The 16,214-nt window shown below is 39.1% G+C and overlaps 2 protein-coding genes across 6 annotated transcripts; both read left to right on the top strand.

Moving 5' to 3' along the window:
- The first annotated feature begins 730 nt into the window (after positions 1–730).
- LOC113675426 (uncharacterized) lies at positions 731–9,458 on the top strand. 5 transcript variants are annotated; one of them, XM_089186218.1, is made up of 8 exons: positions 731–939; positions 3,287–3,369; positions 3,796–4,005; positions 4,673–4,753; positions 4,845–5,468; positions 5,738–6,555; positions 7,000–7,207; positions 7,688–9,458. In XM_089186218.1, exons 2-8 carry the CDS (start codon positions 3,294–3,296, stop codon positions 8,701–8,703), a joined length of 3,033 nt encoding a protein of 1,010 aa, XP_089042344.1. In that variant the 5' UTR covers positions 731–939; positions 3,287–3,293; the 3' UTR covers positions 8,704–9,458. The 5 variants fall into 5 exon arrangements, with proteins under 5 accessions (XP_089042344.1, XP_089042343.1, XP_089042347.1 ...); XM_089186217.1 differs by having other exon boundaries at positions 746–939; positions 3,284–3,369; XM_089186220.1 differs by lacking the exon at positions 731–939 and adding an exon at positions 2,791–3,027 and having other exon boundaries at positions 3,284–3,369.
- An 865-nt stretch (positions 9,459–10,323) lies between these two features.
- LOC113675494 (uncharacterized) lies at positions 10,324–16,155 on the top strand. The gene is made up of 6 exons (XM_027192089.2): positions 10,324–10,739; positions 11,520–13,097; positions 13,203–13,262; positions 13,684–14,067; positions 14,461–14,667; positions 15,175–16,155. The coding sequence occupies exons 1-6, from the start codon at positions 10,673–10,675 to the stop codon at positions 15,597–15,599; spliced, it is 2,721 nt and encodes a 906-aa protein (XP_027047890.2). The 5' UTR covers positions 10,324–10,672; the 3' UTR covers positions 15,600–16,155.
- The last annotated feature ends 59 nt before the right edge of the window (positions 16,156–16,214 follow it).

Genomic DNA, 16,214 nt, shown 5'->3' with positions numbered 1-16,214 from the left:
AGTCCAACGGAAAACAGCGCACTTGCCATTACCTTTCCAGGTGACCTTGATGCTGAAAGGTGTGAATTTACGCCCCATCGGAATTTGTAGTGGTGGTGACATTTTGAAATGGCCCTTTTTATTTCAAAAGTGCTTGTGTTTTTTAACAGATATGTCAAGTGCCAATTGGTTTTGTCGAGAAACAGCTTAAAACTAAACAAAACAAGCAAAATGAAAACATAATAATGACTTCTGTACGCGTAGAACTATTTTCTCACCATTGCATCAGGCATGCCTTCTTGGGCATCTCGTAAGCACGCGCTTCAGTGGAAACAGTACTAGGTATATTTCCCTACAATTTCTAAAGTGGAATTATTTTAGACAATAAAATATGCGTAGACATCGAGAAATTTTGACCGTGTACACTAGTATTAAGGGAATTGCAGACATTTAACTTGTACCCGACCTATTGATGACTCGTGATCAGAGGTAACCTGGAAATAAATGCCCCAAGATTTGCACTGGAAATGTAACACCTGAAAGTGTTTTACTCTTTTTCCAGAAGTCGTATGAACGCGCGTGAAAACATGTTCAATTTTGTTGATAATATCCAATACAAACAACAGGTAAATGGTACTCCACGGCTTGACTGGTCTTAATTCCCGGGGATTAACAAACGAAACAATGATTTTCAATGGTTCCACCTGATTGGTCCATTTTCAATGATGATCTCAACCCATAAATCAATCTTAGTTCATATTTTTACACCAAAGGTGGAAAAGAAATGGCGAATCCTTAGGCGAGATTTTTTGCGTGAGAAATCAAGATATGTTTTAGTTCCTTGGAGTCTTGTATTTTTTAACCCGCCAGAATCCGTTTTGGTTTTCTGGGTTTGAAATTCAAACGCAGAATTTTACACTGGTTAATGTCGTAAGATGACAATCGCTTGAACTCTTACAGGTAGGTGATTATTTCACTTCATTGGCTTCAAGGTGTTCCCGAAATCATGGCTGCTTATCCAAACGTCGTGATTTTCAATTTACATTGCTCAAAGAGCAGAAGCCTAAGGTTACTTTAAGATCTGTTTTTCAACGTGAATTGGGAGGGATTAAATGATTTGGAACGTTCAAGCGAGACATAACCGTGTCACCTACACACGTGAAGGTTCCTTTTCAACCCCGTGTCAAATATATTGCGCGCCTGGTTAAACCTTAGTTGTACCCAGTATTTGTAGTGTGGTGCGTTTTACCTAATTTCTATGTTTCTGGCGATTTATACGTGAGTGTGCTCGGTGAAGATTTTCAATGAGGCCACTCTTCCAGCGATAAACTAAAAATGCTTGACCGCCCTTTTGATTTTCTATCCAAGTTTAGAATATGACATATTTGTGGGGCTTCGTAGCCGACTTTGCATCAAATTTTACTGAGATATTTTACTGATAAGTGAACAGTTTAGGCGACTGGTCCTCTGATATTTTTATTCCTTGAACAATTATGATGTTTCCAAAATGGGGACGTTATCGTCAGAGAAATGTCTGACTCTAATTCTGCAACTCAGTAAGGGCATGACTTATTCAATGTATTTACTAAAAAAATAGAAATATTTGATCACAAGGACTCCCTTGGGAAGAGAGCGTTGTATAAATATATATCAAGGGCAAAGTGGATAATGTCAAGAACCCTTCAGTTATCGACGAACTAAATCAATATGACCATAACAATTTTTCAAAATAGATTCTAAATTCTGTTTCAACACGTTTAAGATGCTCTGAAACTGATTATAAGAAATAATAGATTATAGTGAAAAAAGATGACCACGAAAGTTTCAAAGCTTGTTGTACTACAGTTGAAAAAAAGGCCGTCTCTAGAGCAAATCAATTCAATAGTATTAAAAGATTATTCTCAATGAATGATTTGAAAAAATGTCCCAGTAAGCTCGCTGAGGCAACAAAGAAATGAGAGAGGACAGACAACTTGCTAAAACTGCTAACAGGTAGCATTTAGATAAGGTGACTGAGGGCAGCAGTAGGCATTTATATTTATCTTTAATGTATGATCTAAGGATATGCACCTAAAAGAAAGCTCTGAGTAGAAATACACGCAAATTTTAAGTTTGTGAATTTATGAATTCTCTAAGTTTTAGATAGAAGTAAAAGTTTACAGCTGAGCCAGCTGTATGTCGGCTGTTAAACGCCTCTTTTGTCGTGTGTCTGTTTTCGTGTTCACCTCGTCAGGTCCTTAAATACCTTATAACAGGTAACTGCATTACATACAAAATCCGTGTGGCTCACACTCAATGATCCAAAACCTTCCCTTCCCTAAAAATAGTAATTTGAGTAGGGATAATCCTCAAGTTTTACACAAAGAATTTAGCATGTATACAACATGCAATACTTTTGAAATATTGGGTTTGTATACATAGGCATATATCCTCGCTGCGATACCGGTGAATGTGCAAGTCATTCATGCATATCCCTGCCACATTAAACAACACTTTGAAGCTTTATATATTCATGAAGCACGAATAAGATCTTGATGCGCAATATAGCAAAAATAGAGAGAAAATTTCGCCTTCTAAACATGATGTTTCTAAGTAATGTGTTGCCCTCTGTAATCTTTTCACCATCATGAAATGAAGTGAGCCAATCATGTGCATCTTTCAAATCATTCGATTCACCAAGCAGAAAAAAACATGGTCAGCTCCATGGAAAAACTACTCGCTTGGTCAGGTGAGCAGTAGGTATCGTAAAGCTGAATAAACCGCTATATTATGACTTAAGTACGACATGCATGAATTTATAATCTCTAACCCAGAAAAGGTTAGTCTTCCCTCCATCAGACGGCAGGAGTTTTTACTAAGGTTTATATATGGTGAAGTCAGTAGACAAATGAAGATAAGATAAGATTAAGAGAGTGGATCCTTGGTATACCTTATCCAAAATGTAGTCAAGTGCCTTAATGGATCTGGTCTTATGCGGATCAATTTTCATGGTTCTGGTGCGTTTAGTTAAATGTTTGGGAGGAGAAAGACGAAGTGAGCTAAACTTGCGTAAGTAGATTTCGTCATTTCAAGATCTTTGTAGGGTGTATAAAAAACAGATAGGATCGGAGAGGGAATAAAACCTACCTAGAATACGATGGCCCACAAGGAGGAAACAATCTTTAAGCTATAACTCATGGCGCAAATTCTGAGCACTAAATAATTAGAAGGCCAGTATACTCGTGATCTGAGATCCTTTTAAAATTTGTGTTAAAAAATCGATAAGCTCACATTTGTATAAAGTCTTGGAGTCTTTTATTTTCAGCAGAAATCTTATGGCTTCTGCTTCATTGAGGCTGGTCCTTCTCTTGGTCTCAGTCTTCCTCCTGCTGGAATACTCCGTTGCTCAAGGTAAGCAGTTGAGACAAAAAGTAGAACAATGAACAGTGATACGCTGAGGATTCTGGATCCCCCCTCACCTTCGGTCCTACCCCCCTCACCTTCAGTCCCCCCCCCCCCTCAAGTTAATCCACGCGACAGAAGTTAAGATGGTGATTATTAGAACAGTATAACGTTTGTCTGTATTTACGTTTGTCCATATTCATTTCCAGCTGTGTCAAAACACTGGAATTAAAACCTGTTAGAATTAAAAGGTTGTGAGAACTAATGAAGCTTCATTCAGTCATCCTCTCACAAGTTTTATTATCCTTTTTTAACAAAACTGAACGAGGGGAGGAGCTAGCCAATTAGATGATATTGTATTTTTTTATAAGCAGTTGTTGCAATACTAAAGGAACTGCTCAGCATCCTAACCTCGTATCGCTCAAAATCTTACAGAGTTTTTTGAAGATGTGGGAGATCTGGAGCAGTTCAGTCCATTACTGGGGGAAAATATTATTGATTATCCCATGCTAGAGGAATACGGAATCCCCACTGTGGAAGAATTCCCCTCTGACGATCTGGATGATGACGATGATGATGGTGCTAATGAAGAAGACAACAATTCTCACGAAACTCAAGGAGAGAAAAAAAGTGAAAAAAATCTAGGTCAGAGAAGTCATCGTCATATTTGTGTCAGTGATAAAGGAGAGTCTCAGTTTTTAATCGGAGGAAAATTCCTGACTCATTTAAAGATAAATGACTGTCCTTTTTCTAGGTCAGGGTAAATGTGTTAAGATTGCTTTGGAGAGGGAACTCCTGATTCTTTGAGTGAAAACGTTTCATGTCACGTTTATTTGCAAATACGTTTTGAGTATCCTTCTCAAAATCTCAACATCTAGGATTGTTAGGTGTTCAATGCTGGATTTTGGAAAATTTATTTAAGCGCGTGGTTAGTTTTCCACCTATGAAAAGAAGAATTTGATATTTTCTGACAACACAATTAGGATTCAATGCTATTACTTTTTCTTGTATCAATTTACTTCTGGCTATTTCTTAGTCCACTAACGTTTCACAACTAATCTAGATTGATCTTGTAACCTTTCTGCCAGGTCGACATTCTCCTGCATTGATAATTATTCAAAGTAATTTGCTATAGCGAATGTTTCCACATCTGACTTACTCTCTTCTCATTTTTTTTTTTTATGTAACAGATAAAGTAAAGTGATATTTTCATAACTGTAACTTTGCACAACTAACATTGTTCACCTTCACAACGGTTGGAAATGCAAAATAGGTCACTTAACGTACCCCTTGCTCTTCATCTCTTTTGCAGATAACGAGCATGAACCAAAGACATCCCCTAGTGTGAAATCCAAAACCGACGCACGCCAAAAGCGGCAGCTCCCTCTTCAAGGTATCATTAAAAAGAAGGAATGATTATTAACATTCACATGTTTATAAATGATATACTACTGACGTAAACATATTTTTTTAAATATCCCTAGATGATCCTGTGGTAGTTGCAAGAGAGAAGTTACAGCGCGCTATAAAAGCAGCTAAAGCACTCAGTAACATAGAAAACGAGCTTGGATTAAGTCCTAAGACGATTGAAGATAAAACCAAGAATTTAGAGAATCAACTCAAGGATGAAGAGAAAAACTTCAAGAAACTCGCCGATCAAACTGAGGACAGTCAAAAGAAACAGAAATTCGTGAAGCTTGAAAAAGTCGCTGACGAGGACGTCAACCAAGCAGAAAGTATTTTGAAACTGATAGTGAAGTTAGAGGCAGCAAAGTATTTGGCGAAAGAAAGAGCTCACGAAGACCTCGTCAGAGCCCAAAAGGACAAAATTGCGTCCACACCCCAAATGTATCTTGGATCGCCGCTTTCGTATCCACGGGAAGCTGCCGGTTATTTTGGGGGAGTTTCACAGCCTGCTTATCAACCTGTCATGCCGTCATACACGGGCAGTTATCAACCTCAGATGTTTCAAGCAGTAGCCCCTCCAAGTATGGCTCCGGCTCTTACGAGCGAGCCACCACCTCCTAATTTACCTGCTCATGCTAATGTGGGGCCTTTGCCTCAGCCAAACCATCAAGATGACACGGAATTACAACGAATAAACTCAAGTAAGCAGTAAATGGAGAACCATAATTTTCATGAAGCAAAGGTGTTATCAAAGCGGGTTAGATTACCACATTTAAAAGGGAAAATAAGGAAATTCACGTCTTTTAGCTAGCACCCGATCATCGTCAAAGCTATGGCACCTGTATTTAAAATCGTGCTAATGCCAAAAGTCAACTAGGATTTGGTTCATATCCTAAGGATTAGCATTAAACGTGGTTAAATTTTCTTTTATGAGAATAATTTCCTGAGGAAATAATTTCTTTTTTTACAGTCAAAGAGACAAGCGTATCAGCCTTTTCACCTCAAAGCGATAATCAACTTAGCGAACAATCTGTGCAGCCAGAGGGTGGTCAGGTAGCGAGCTTCTCGAACGAGGCAACTAACACTAAAATCAACCCAGCAGATATTGATTTCAGTGATATGGCAAGTTCATCAGTGATAAAGAAGCCTCATGAAACACAGACGACTGGAAGTACTCCCAAGACTCCATCTAACGATAATGGTTCGAGTGGTAGTGAAGTGAATGAACCGCAGAAAGATGTTTCAGCGCCTAAGCCACTGCCTAAGCAACAGCCTGTTAAATTGGTTACACCTCCTCAGCCAGTTGCACCATCTCGAACACCCAAACCACCTCCGCCAGCCGTGCCAGCTGCACCAGTCGTGCCTGCTCTACCAGCCGTGCCAGCTACACTAGCCCTGCCGGCTCAACCAGCCGCACCAGCTCAACCAGCCGTACCAGCTCAGCCCATTAAGCCTTTCCTACCAGCTGCACCTGTTCAGCCAGTTGCAATGCCAGTGCAGACGATTGAATCAGCTATTGGACAACAAAACGGTTTTTTGACACAGTCAGCACCTCAAGCTGCATCGTTTAACCCTGGTGCCCTGTCTGCAAAATTAGCTTCAATGTCAAGATACTTTGATTCCCCGTCCAGTGTTCCCAACTCGTTTGCAACGCAGCCATATCATCAACCGCTTGCAAGCGTCCAGGTGCCACAACAGACTTCTGCTCCGCACATACAGCCGAAGAAACCACAAGCTGAGGCTCCTGAACCTGTGAAGCCGGAAGTAACACCATATGCCGCTCTTAATGTGAGTCAAGTATGTGTGACTGTGTAAGCCTAAATTCAAAATGGTGGATATTAGCCAGGTTTTATACTCAATTAAGAAGGGGGTCGAAGTATATAAGAACTGGAAAAAAAACACAGGCTGATATACAGCCATCCTGAAAGATCAAGATCAAAGAATGTATTGTTTCACAAGAATAATTTACGAAACTCGTCGCGGTTTTCTTCTGCTGTGGAGACGTGTTCTAAGATTCATTAGCGGTAAACTGTTGTTTAACTTTTTCATTGTCACAGGCAAAGCTTTACAGTGGTTACAAAGATAGTAAAGTGGCTACATGCCCTAGGCTCCATAGCCGTAATTATACAGCTAAACTACTCGGGTGCTCATCTACCCTAAAGAGATAACATTTTGAATATTTTCTAGTATCACAACCATAAACATTTTAAATATTTGATTTACACTAAACAGGACCAACCTCAGGTCACGACACAACCAAGTCCAGTAAGCTTTCAACCCTCAGGTTCAGCGGCTTATTCCGGCGAGCAGGCGCTCTCAGGGGCTTATCCCTCCAGTTCGTTTTATCCGTGGAATACACAAGCTCTCCCGTCCAGTAACCCACAGTACTCTTGGAATTCTCCGATGTATTATCCTCCAGTTGCACCTTATCAAGCTCCAGGTAAACACAAATTTATTTCAATTGATGATGAGATTTCGAGCGTGCTAATACCTTTAATAGAGTGCCTATCAGAACAATTATTGATTTTATAAATCTTTTAAAGCCTCTAACATAGAGCTATCTCACAAGCTACCAGCTTGGTAAATTAGTGAGTAAGGTTTCCAAGATCAAAATTTGTTAAAAGTAAATGACAAGTCTCTTTTTATGTCATATACAGAAGTCAATCATTTGTCGCGCATCTTATACCATACTCATCGAATATTGAAAATGAAAAAAAAAGATGAAACACTTTTAGTGAAGCGAAACATTTTGTTTTTACTTCTTCAAGAGCCCTGCACACGAGAAAAAAAAACTAACTTAAATAGTTTTCCTGAGGTATGGTGGATTTTAGCTCTCTGTCTAGCGGTTACGCAAATATAACCAACGTTAACCAAGAGGAAAAATGAAATATTAGTTTAATTGAAATTTTTTCATTTTCAGTCAATCCTTTGATCGCAGAAGCTTACAGAAAGCTTCATGACACCGAAAGAGCCAGTCTAGCTATGTCCAAGATTGAGGAGGCCATAGGGCTATCACCAACTTCCGTGCGGCACATCGTCGATGATATTGAGAAACAAGCTAAAATGGAGACTACACAATATGAAGACGACATGAAGAACGAGAAAGCTGAAATTACAAAAGAGAAACAACTGCTTCAAAAGGATAAAATGGCAGATGACCCTCAAGTAAAGAAGAAAATCCAAGATGATGAAGAGAAGATTCGAAAGGACATCAGAAAAGAAAACATTGCAAAACTTGAAGTGGATAAAATAAAGAAAATTGAGAAAATTTTGACCATCATCGAGGCGGCAAAGTACTCTGCAATGCAGCGTGCCAAGAATCGTATCAACAATCTCAAAACGGACGACGGCATCAGTGATGGGGAGGACATTAGAAAGCGTGACCTGCAAGATCTTGAAAATGACATCAAGCGACGAAGGAGGAATGAGATAAATATTTGGCTCAAAGGTTCAAGAAATCGAATCGACACGAGTCATTTCCTAAGAAATCGAATTAGTGGCTTAAAGAAAAATCGGGAAGAGAGGTCCCGGTGGAGTTCAGACAATAAACAAGATCATCTTTCCGAAATTCCGGAAAAAGACAAGCTGACAAAGGAAGGGTCGACGGAAGGAAGGTTGCACAAGTTGAAGTTTTTCAATACGCTGTCATCGAACAAGAAATTAGATGCTGGACAACAGTTCACTGTAGGAAAAAGGACTGATGTCCCTGACCAACCAGACAGTTCACCAAACGCTCTTGTTATGGCCAAAATGCTGAACAAAATGGACAAGTTATTTGATATTCAGCGGGAAATTTTAAAGTATCTCAAGGCAGAGCATACTATACACGCATTGAGAAAGAAGCCACACTTGAAAAGATGGAGGCGAAGTTTACACAAGTTAAAGAACCATAAGAAGACTCTAAAACACACAGATAAAAAGAGAAGTGTAAATTAAAAGGAAGCCGGATTCCTAGCTAAATAGAATAAATTCTTTGCGGATTTGGTAATACGCGCTTACCTCCCGAACTTTGCCTGGCAACGTAAATCAGCGACTAAGCAGTACTGTCTGGTGGAAAGAGTACTTATTTCCATGGAAACATTAGTGACACCTTTAAAAATTTATATGTGAAGGTTTTATTAGCCATGTAAAATAATAACCTCTGCAGAGACTTCTCAAAGTTAAACAAAGGTATCTTTTAGGGGCAAACCGCTTAAATATATATGTTAAGAATGAAAGTTCACTCGGTCTTTCCGTGTTGATATTAATGCCGAAATGGAGGAGAAAAAAGGCTATAAATTATCACTAATAGGGGCGGTTGTAAATTGCAGTAAATTTTTTGCTAGCGTGGACAATTTAGATTTTAACTGACATAGATCCTGACATTTTGCAAGAACTGTAAATATCTTTTGTGGTTTTCCATTTTTCCTCCTAGGATTAAAAGCCAGGTATCACAAAATAGCGTAAAACTAACATCTTGGTAGTATAGTTATACCAAATTAAGGGCTACATAAATTTAGACCTTTCTATCGCCTAACGTTCACTGGTACTGTATAAACTGTGAATGAATCTTCAAGTTGGTTAAGACTAAAACGCCAGAATTAAAAAGGCTTGGGTGAATGAAAGGAAAATTGGGGAAACTTAGGTATTGAAAAATGTAAATAAGGAATATTTTGATACGTATATTTAATAAATACATAATGTACCAATCATTTTCTTTCGGTCTGTCTCGAGTTAGCATGTGTTTAAATTCGAAGCTGCATTACAAACTTTCGTTCGCGCGTTTGCTTGTTTAGGTCATTAATCGAAGCTATAGCCGACTCAGTACAATCTATCAATCACAAGCAGCAAAGCCGTTCAAGAAAAATTTTAGTTTGTTTCTGTCAAACAGGACCTGTGTAAGCTGTTCAAAACATTGCGAACAATTTTTTTGGCTAACATGATTCCAATACATTCTATGGTTTATATGGTTACAGCCGAATTTGTCGCACTTTTAAACCACTATGAGATGTTTTTCAGTAACCATAATGTTATTTTTTTACCAGATTCAGGACCAAGGCACACCCTTTTTTTTTTATCTATGGTCAACAGTTTCTCAGTACGGTACGTTAACAAATTAAGGTGCATCTTGTGCTTTTCTTACTACTAAATACTTTAGAGCTGTCAGCGGAGTCTTGAAGTGACGTTATATTGCTCTCCTCTAAAGAATGGAGGTTCTGCCCTGTCCTGGCGACGTCTGTATATGCGGGGCTCGAGATGTCATCGTATCCTTGGTGATCCTTTCCATTCCCGCGTTCAAACGCTACCGCTACAACAGTTTTGCGCGGCGTTGGTACGCGAAACATATGGGACCCACTAGATGGAAAGAAAACACCCAGTTCGGCTTTTGCGCTCAGACGTTAGGAACTTTGTCAGCCGTGAAATCAACTTCAAAATGTGAGTTTTTTCGCATCGATGCGCCTAATCAAGCGTATGACAACTTAAGAATGTGTTACCCGTTGATTTCTATCATTAACAGGTTTTTCATTCTTAGGGCCACGTAGTTTGAATTTTCTTAAAAAAATAACAATTTCCTCTGACATATTTACCTAGGGCGTCATCCTGCATGGATATTCCTATTGCGAAGAGGCAGAAACAAAATATTTTATCCCTTTAGTAAGATATGAAGAATGTTTTGGACTGTTCCTCCTCTCAACGTGGTACCAGCAACCCAATTAAGAATCTTAAAGAGGTCTGACTCAAAAATTGAAGTGTTTGAGTGGTTACTTTAAAGGAACCGACTCGAGAAAAAAGAGCTTTTGTAAGACATGTCTGTGTGGATTTGTTTCATTCTGAATAATTAAGCTGTGAAACACAGCTTCAGTAATTTGTTGCAACTGTGGAGTCGTTGACTTGTTGTAAGATCGGTAATACTGGTATTAGAAACATGGCTCACGATGTGTGGTTGCTAAGAGGATTTGTAGTGGTTTGTTTTTTCCTGTGTGTTTTAACAGGTTGGTAAACGTTTTGATTTGCCAGTTTTAATTTAGATATCGCAGCATTTAAAAACTGCCATCATGTATGTTCACAACCATATCGTATTGGTTTTGAGCAGGAGACGATCAGGCAATGAGACTACGAATGCCATGGAAGACGTATTCCTAAGATAGTTAAACTTATACCATTCTCATGTCAAGAGACGTCAGCGGGATCAAATCTAAGACATCTTGGCGCACGAATTTAATTGGACATTTCATACCGCGTACTTTCGTTCTTTGACAAAACACTGCAGTAACAGGGAAAGTAAATGTAACATTATTTCAGGATTTCAGGTAGTCAAATAACTCGAGTGCAACGATAACTGGAAAATGATCACCCTAAGGCGTCGGTAAGGTTGTTTCATTAGTTTGGCTTCATTTCTTGTCTCGAGAGTCTGGTAGATTAACAGGTTCAGAACGGCTTCATATGGATAGAAAACGATTGAAGCACTGACGTTTGTCATGGCTGATACGCACGAGTTGGTAACTGTGATGTGTAAGATACAGCCAAGCGCTTGATTGATATCTCTAGACATAAATTCAAATGTCGTGTAACCAGCCTAGCAGAGAGGATCTGCCATTTAAGATAATTGCATTTTCAAATATAAATTATTCCAATTGATATCATAGCTATTCTACCCTCTGCGTTCTTCTTACTTTTCATCTAGCCATTTCACTGGAATCTTACCTATGTACCTGGAAATATATTTTTCTGAATATATCTCCAAATCTAAGATTTGATTCTTCACCATTTAGGCGTGGAAACTTTTCCTGTCAAGACTAATCTTCACCACGTTTGGCCCGAGGTAAAACATGAAGGCAACTTAACACACGAGGAATCAACAGCGGTCCTTCCGCACAGGGAATCGCGGAATAAGTGGTTGACTGGTGGCCATGTAACACTTCAGACTAAGCGAGGTGATAAGGGAAAAACTGGAAAGACAAGAACGATTAGATCCCGGATTCAGATACTGGATAAGTATTATGTCAATCCTGATAAAGTGAAGAGAAAAGTTACCAAGGAAAGCTCTTTAAAGGGCGATAATGAACAGTCAGCTTTATTATTAAAAGACCCAGAACTAACTGCACATAGTAACAAGTTTATGGATAGTGCCCTCAGAGAGGTGCCATTTTACACTGACATAAACTCCGTGAATTCAGTGGAAGGTTCCGCGATTGTCAATATTGCTTCGCTACTCGAGAAGTCAAGGAAATCTCAGGCTGTTAAGAGGAACAACGTTGGCAGAATACCTGCAAGCTCTCGATATCATTCCCTTAGGCAAGAAAGCACTGAACACCCGGGCTGGATGTCCATGACGCCGTCTCGCTTCAGATATTTGAACTCGCTTATTAAACCACAAATGGGAGAAATATCTGACGATTTGAATGATTTAGAGGCTCTACGTAATCATGCCAAGGACGTTAAGGCAAGAGCGTGGAGTAGTGGTTTGAAATCTTTCCAGCAAAAGCTTTATGGTCAATTATGGGACGAAAGGTCTGAAACAGTAAAAAACGCTAAAAAACGTGCAAAAAGTACCTCCTATACAATGAAAGAGCAAAGTGACGAAGGAGCATCCAACACAGAAACGGAGAACGCTGCGGAATATCGCTCCAGCGACCTGTTTTTATTAGGGAATCCAGATGACAGACACTATTTTCAAAGTGCGTTTATGGAAAATCCTATGGCGATCAATCTTATAACAGCTGGTTCAGCACAAGATGAGCCTTTTCAAAACAAAGGTTCAATTGTACGACCGACGACTCCCTGGAAGATGAATGGAGCAACTGTGCCGCTAAGAGAAGAGGAAATACTGGGAAAGTTTCAAGGAGAGAGTGAAACAACTGAGACTGCATCGTTGTCCTCAGGAGACGATTCTTATTCAGGCGAGAACAGTGATGATCTAAATAAGAAGTTAAAGACAGCTTTAGGACTTGCCATCCAAACTGACATAAGGATAAAGAACACAACGTCTCATGCCTTACCTCAACCTTACAGAGAAAAAGCTTTATCTCACATTGAGGAAGAAAGTGATGACATGTATAATGAAACCAAAGGAAATGGGAGCATAGAAGACAAAAAAGTGAATCCTTTACAACATTTCAGACCCACAAAGAAGAGACATTTTACAAAACCAACCTCTTTGATTACCAACAGAAGGACAACAATTCCATTTCCAAAATTGGGTCTGGCTCATGACACGTCCGCTCATGGCAGCGGAGGAGAGTCAGGTAGTGGTGATCATTTTGTGTCAGCACATGAACACCATCAGAAACAAGTTCATCCACATAGGATAACCAAAGTTTTCCTATCGACAAAGACGAAGCAACATACAGGTAATCTCTTCGAGCTAAAACGTGCAGGGAAGATAACCATATTTTTTAAAATTACTATTGCATTCACAACTTAATCAACCATTTATCATGCTTTTCTTTGATTAGGTATTTTTGGAGCTGAAGACAAGACAACAATAACGAAATGCGAAAAAATGGGAAAAACTGGTAACATAATATCAAATTAGGTTTTATTTGGTCTCCTTTGTTTAAACAAACGTGTTCCTATAGAGAGCTGTCGCATGGTGGCAGCGCAATATAAATTTCGTAGAACTTGAATTTCCCAATAATAAAATCAGTTACATCAGAGGAAGTAAGGAACTCAGCAATCATACATTTACATATTGTAATCAAAAGATTTTTTCCCTTTTTTGTATTAATTCGTAGAACATATCAACATTAATCAGCGTCACGACTGATGTCAGATGAGTAGATATATTGCCCCTCGGGAAAGCGGAGTGTGTGTTCTTGAGTTAGTTAAGAATTTTTCTGCGGTTAGTATCGATTAAGCGCTGTTTACCATCACAGCGGTTTATTCCTTTTGGTTATGAAATGATTGGAATTGACCTTTTCCCAATTTTTTGCACAGATTATAGAGAGAGGTGTCCTCATGGATGGCTTGCATTCGACGAATTCTGCTATTTGTTTGTCTCAAAATCAAATGGGAGATGGGAAGAGTTTCCACAAAAGTGCAATAAAGAAAATGGTCTTCTTGCGATGCCGAAAACAGACGGAGAAGTACAATTTTTACAAAATAAAATTGTGTCGTTGAAACATCGCACAAAAAATTTCTACATAGGACTGCGAAAGAAGGGAGGAATCTGGACATGGATTGATGATGTACCCTACACACGTGACGTTGACGTAAAAGATGAGCTGGGGAACAAAAATTGCGCGGCTCTATTTGAAGGTTCCATTAACATGGTTTCGTGCAGAGAGCCGAAGGCTGGTTACATATGCGAAATAAGGAAAGGTAATAACATGGGTTTCGGCTCTTTGTCCTTCTGTGACAACAATAATTCTGATGAATTCTAATAGATTAAGTGTCAAAGAAATTGGCAATGAGGTCACATTCATTACCCTTGGGTTCTTGGTGAATCCTTCTTCTATCATTCTTCGTTAAGATTGGCTGTTTGTGATACTTCTAGGATTGCTCTAACGAAACAATCAAAAACCATTTCTTAATGTAAAGGTTAGGCCTCGGTCGATCAGAATTTACTTCGTTGTGAACAATATTGATTCAGGTTTAACGTTGCATAATGTTACAAAAAGATAGACAACGATTCAGAGTTAGGGGAGAGGGTGGGGGGAATGAGGCTTTCCTGGTGGAGTTCACTCGAGTCAACATTAGCTATGTTCATTACAGGAGTGCGGGTATTGCCTATTCTTGCGTTTGGCGACAGCCTGACAAACGGTTTCCATGCTGACGATTTAAGTCACACACCGTACGGCAACACTCTGGAGTTTCTGCTGAACAAAGACCAACACAGATGTTACACTGTGACTACAGTAGCTAAAGACGGTACTGAAGCGGCAGAAATGTCTTCCAGGCTTCAAGATCATCTAAAACGCGGTACAGAATTATTAAAAAATGATCATCATTGTGTTAACGTTTATTATATTAACACCCATAATAATACGCAAAGTACATGTCACTTGGACTGACTTGACTGCTTTATTAAGCCAATATAAATGTTTTGTTATGCATTAATGGAGGTCTGCGGACACCTTATCAAGGTATTCTAGATCATTTTTACTGGGAGTGAAATGGCACGGCGTATATTTTGACAACTACTATTAATATCAGTCATATCCTGGTCAAACTGACGAAACGACAATTCTTGCGTGGAAGATGTCTACACTGAGAGAAAGGTTTCGCTTCTGGAAACAACAACAGCAGTAAAGGTTCTTTTTTACCTCATACAATGAACATCCTTCATCCTAACCCCCTTCATCCGTATTGTAATGCGGCCTTATTGGTTGTTCTTGTTTAGCTACCATTCAATTCACCCTACTTGTTTTAAAAGTAAAGGGTGTACGTTCTAATCCAATTATTTTCAACGGTTTTTTTCCCTAACAGCTAAATCCAAATATTCCTGGATCATAATACTAGCTGGCACAAACGATATCGCTCACAACAGCCACGATCGGAACAGAAGAGCCTGGGACAAAGCGGCAGAACACATCATAAACCTTCACATCACATCTCATCGCTATGGCGCGAAAACGGTGGCGGTCACCATCCCTGAGATGGACTGCGAGGAATCCAAGAGACCACCTTGCCTTCACACACATTTGGAAAGGAGATACATCAATGAAAAATTGAGATATTACGCAAGATCCAACGAATTTACCATCCTTTGTGATCTTGCGGATAAATTTCCACGATACTCGTTAAGTAGCGAGGAACGAAAACAAATGTGGGAGGTGGGATTGCATATGAAGTCTGCTGGGTATGAACGAATGGCAGAGATCATTTATAAAGACCTGTTAGCCCATGTTTGACATCAGCTCAGTAGAGCTACGGTGTTGCATGTTGCTTTAAAGAAACTAAAAGGCAAGGGGTTTCATGTAAGATTTTACTTGGTTAGCTTCTAAATCTTTGTTTATGGTAGGAAGCTGTAGCTCTTCTGACATTGTTCAACTCTGAACCATACCAAAGAAGGAACATGTACAACCACGCTTGCAAGTTTTGTGTCTAAAGCCAGTTCAGATAGTGCTACTGGTTCTCATACGGAGACAGTATCCAGTGAGGCATTGGATTATTATGAAAGTTAGTAATAATGCATAAATTCCTATTGATTATTTCATAGCGTAAATGTTATGCCCTTTCCAGCTAAATTAACAGGGAAATAAAGAAGAACTGAAACGATGAGTACATCTTTGTAAAGGAAGCCCGCAGCTATACCTATCATTTGAATAAAATGTTCGTTTATCAAAAAATGTTGTAATTTTTAAATGTGCAAAGGCGTTTGTAAGTCAGCTATGTTCAATTATTTTAATCGAATGTACTAAATCTATCAAAACTTAAGTTTGCAAATAAAGCTTTGACTTTTGATAACTTTTTTGTTATTTTTTTGGTGCCATAACAACTGAGTCTAACCTACACTTCAGGTGCTT

The sequence above is a fragment of the Pocillopora damicornis genome, chromosome 10 (genome assembly GCF_964200805.1).
Source record: "Pocillopora damicornis chromosome 10, jaPocDami1.2, whole genome shotgun sequence".
Lineage (NCBI taxonomy): Eukaryota > Metazoa > Cnidaria > Anthozoa > Scleractinia > Pocilloporidae > Pocillopora > Pocillopora damicornis.
This window is presented reverse-complemented; position numbering and strand designations above follow the sequence as displayed.

Coding starts and splice junctions, on each gene's coding strand:
- LOC113675426 (XM_089186218.1), top strand. CDS start 3,294: ATGGCTTCTGCTTCATTGAGGCTGGTCCTTCTCTTGGTCTCAGTCTTC. Junction 3,370..3,795: donor GGAATACTCCGTTGCTCAAG/GTAAGCAGTTGA, acceptor AAAATCTTACAG/AGTTTTTTGAAGATGTGGGA. Junction 4,754..4,844: donor GCGGCAGCTCCCTCTTCAAG/GTATCATTAAAA, acceptor AAATATCCCTAG/ATGATCCTGTGGTAGTTGCA.
- LOC113675494 (XM_027192089.2), top strand. CDS start 10,673: ATGGCTCACGATGTGTGGTTGCTAAGAGGATTTGTAGTGGTTTGTTTT. Junction 14,068..14,460: donor CATATGCGAAATAAGGAAAG/GTAATAACATGG, acceptor TGTTCATTACAG/GAGTGCGGGTATTGCCTATT. Junction 14,668..15,174: donor TCAAGATCATCTAAAACGCG/GTACAGAATTAT, acceptor TTTCCCTAACAG/CTAAATCCAAATATTCCTGG.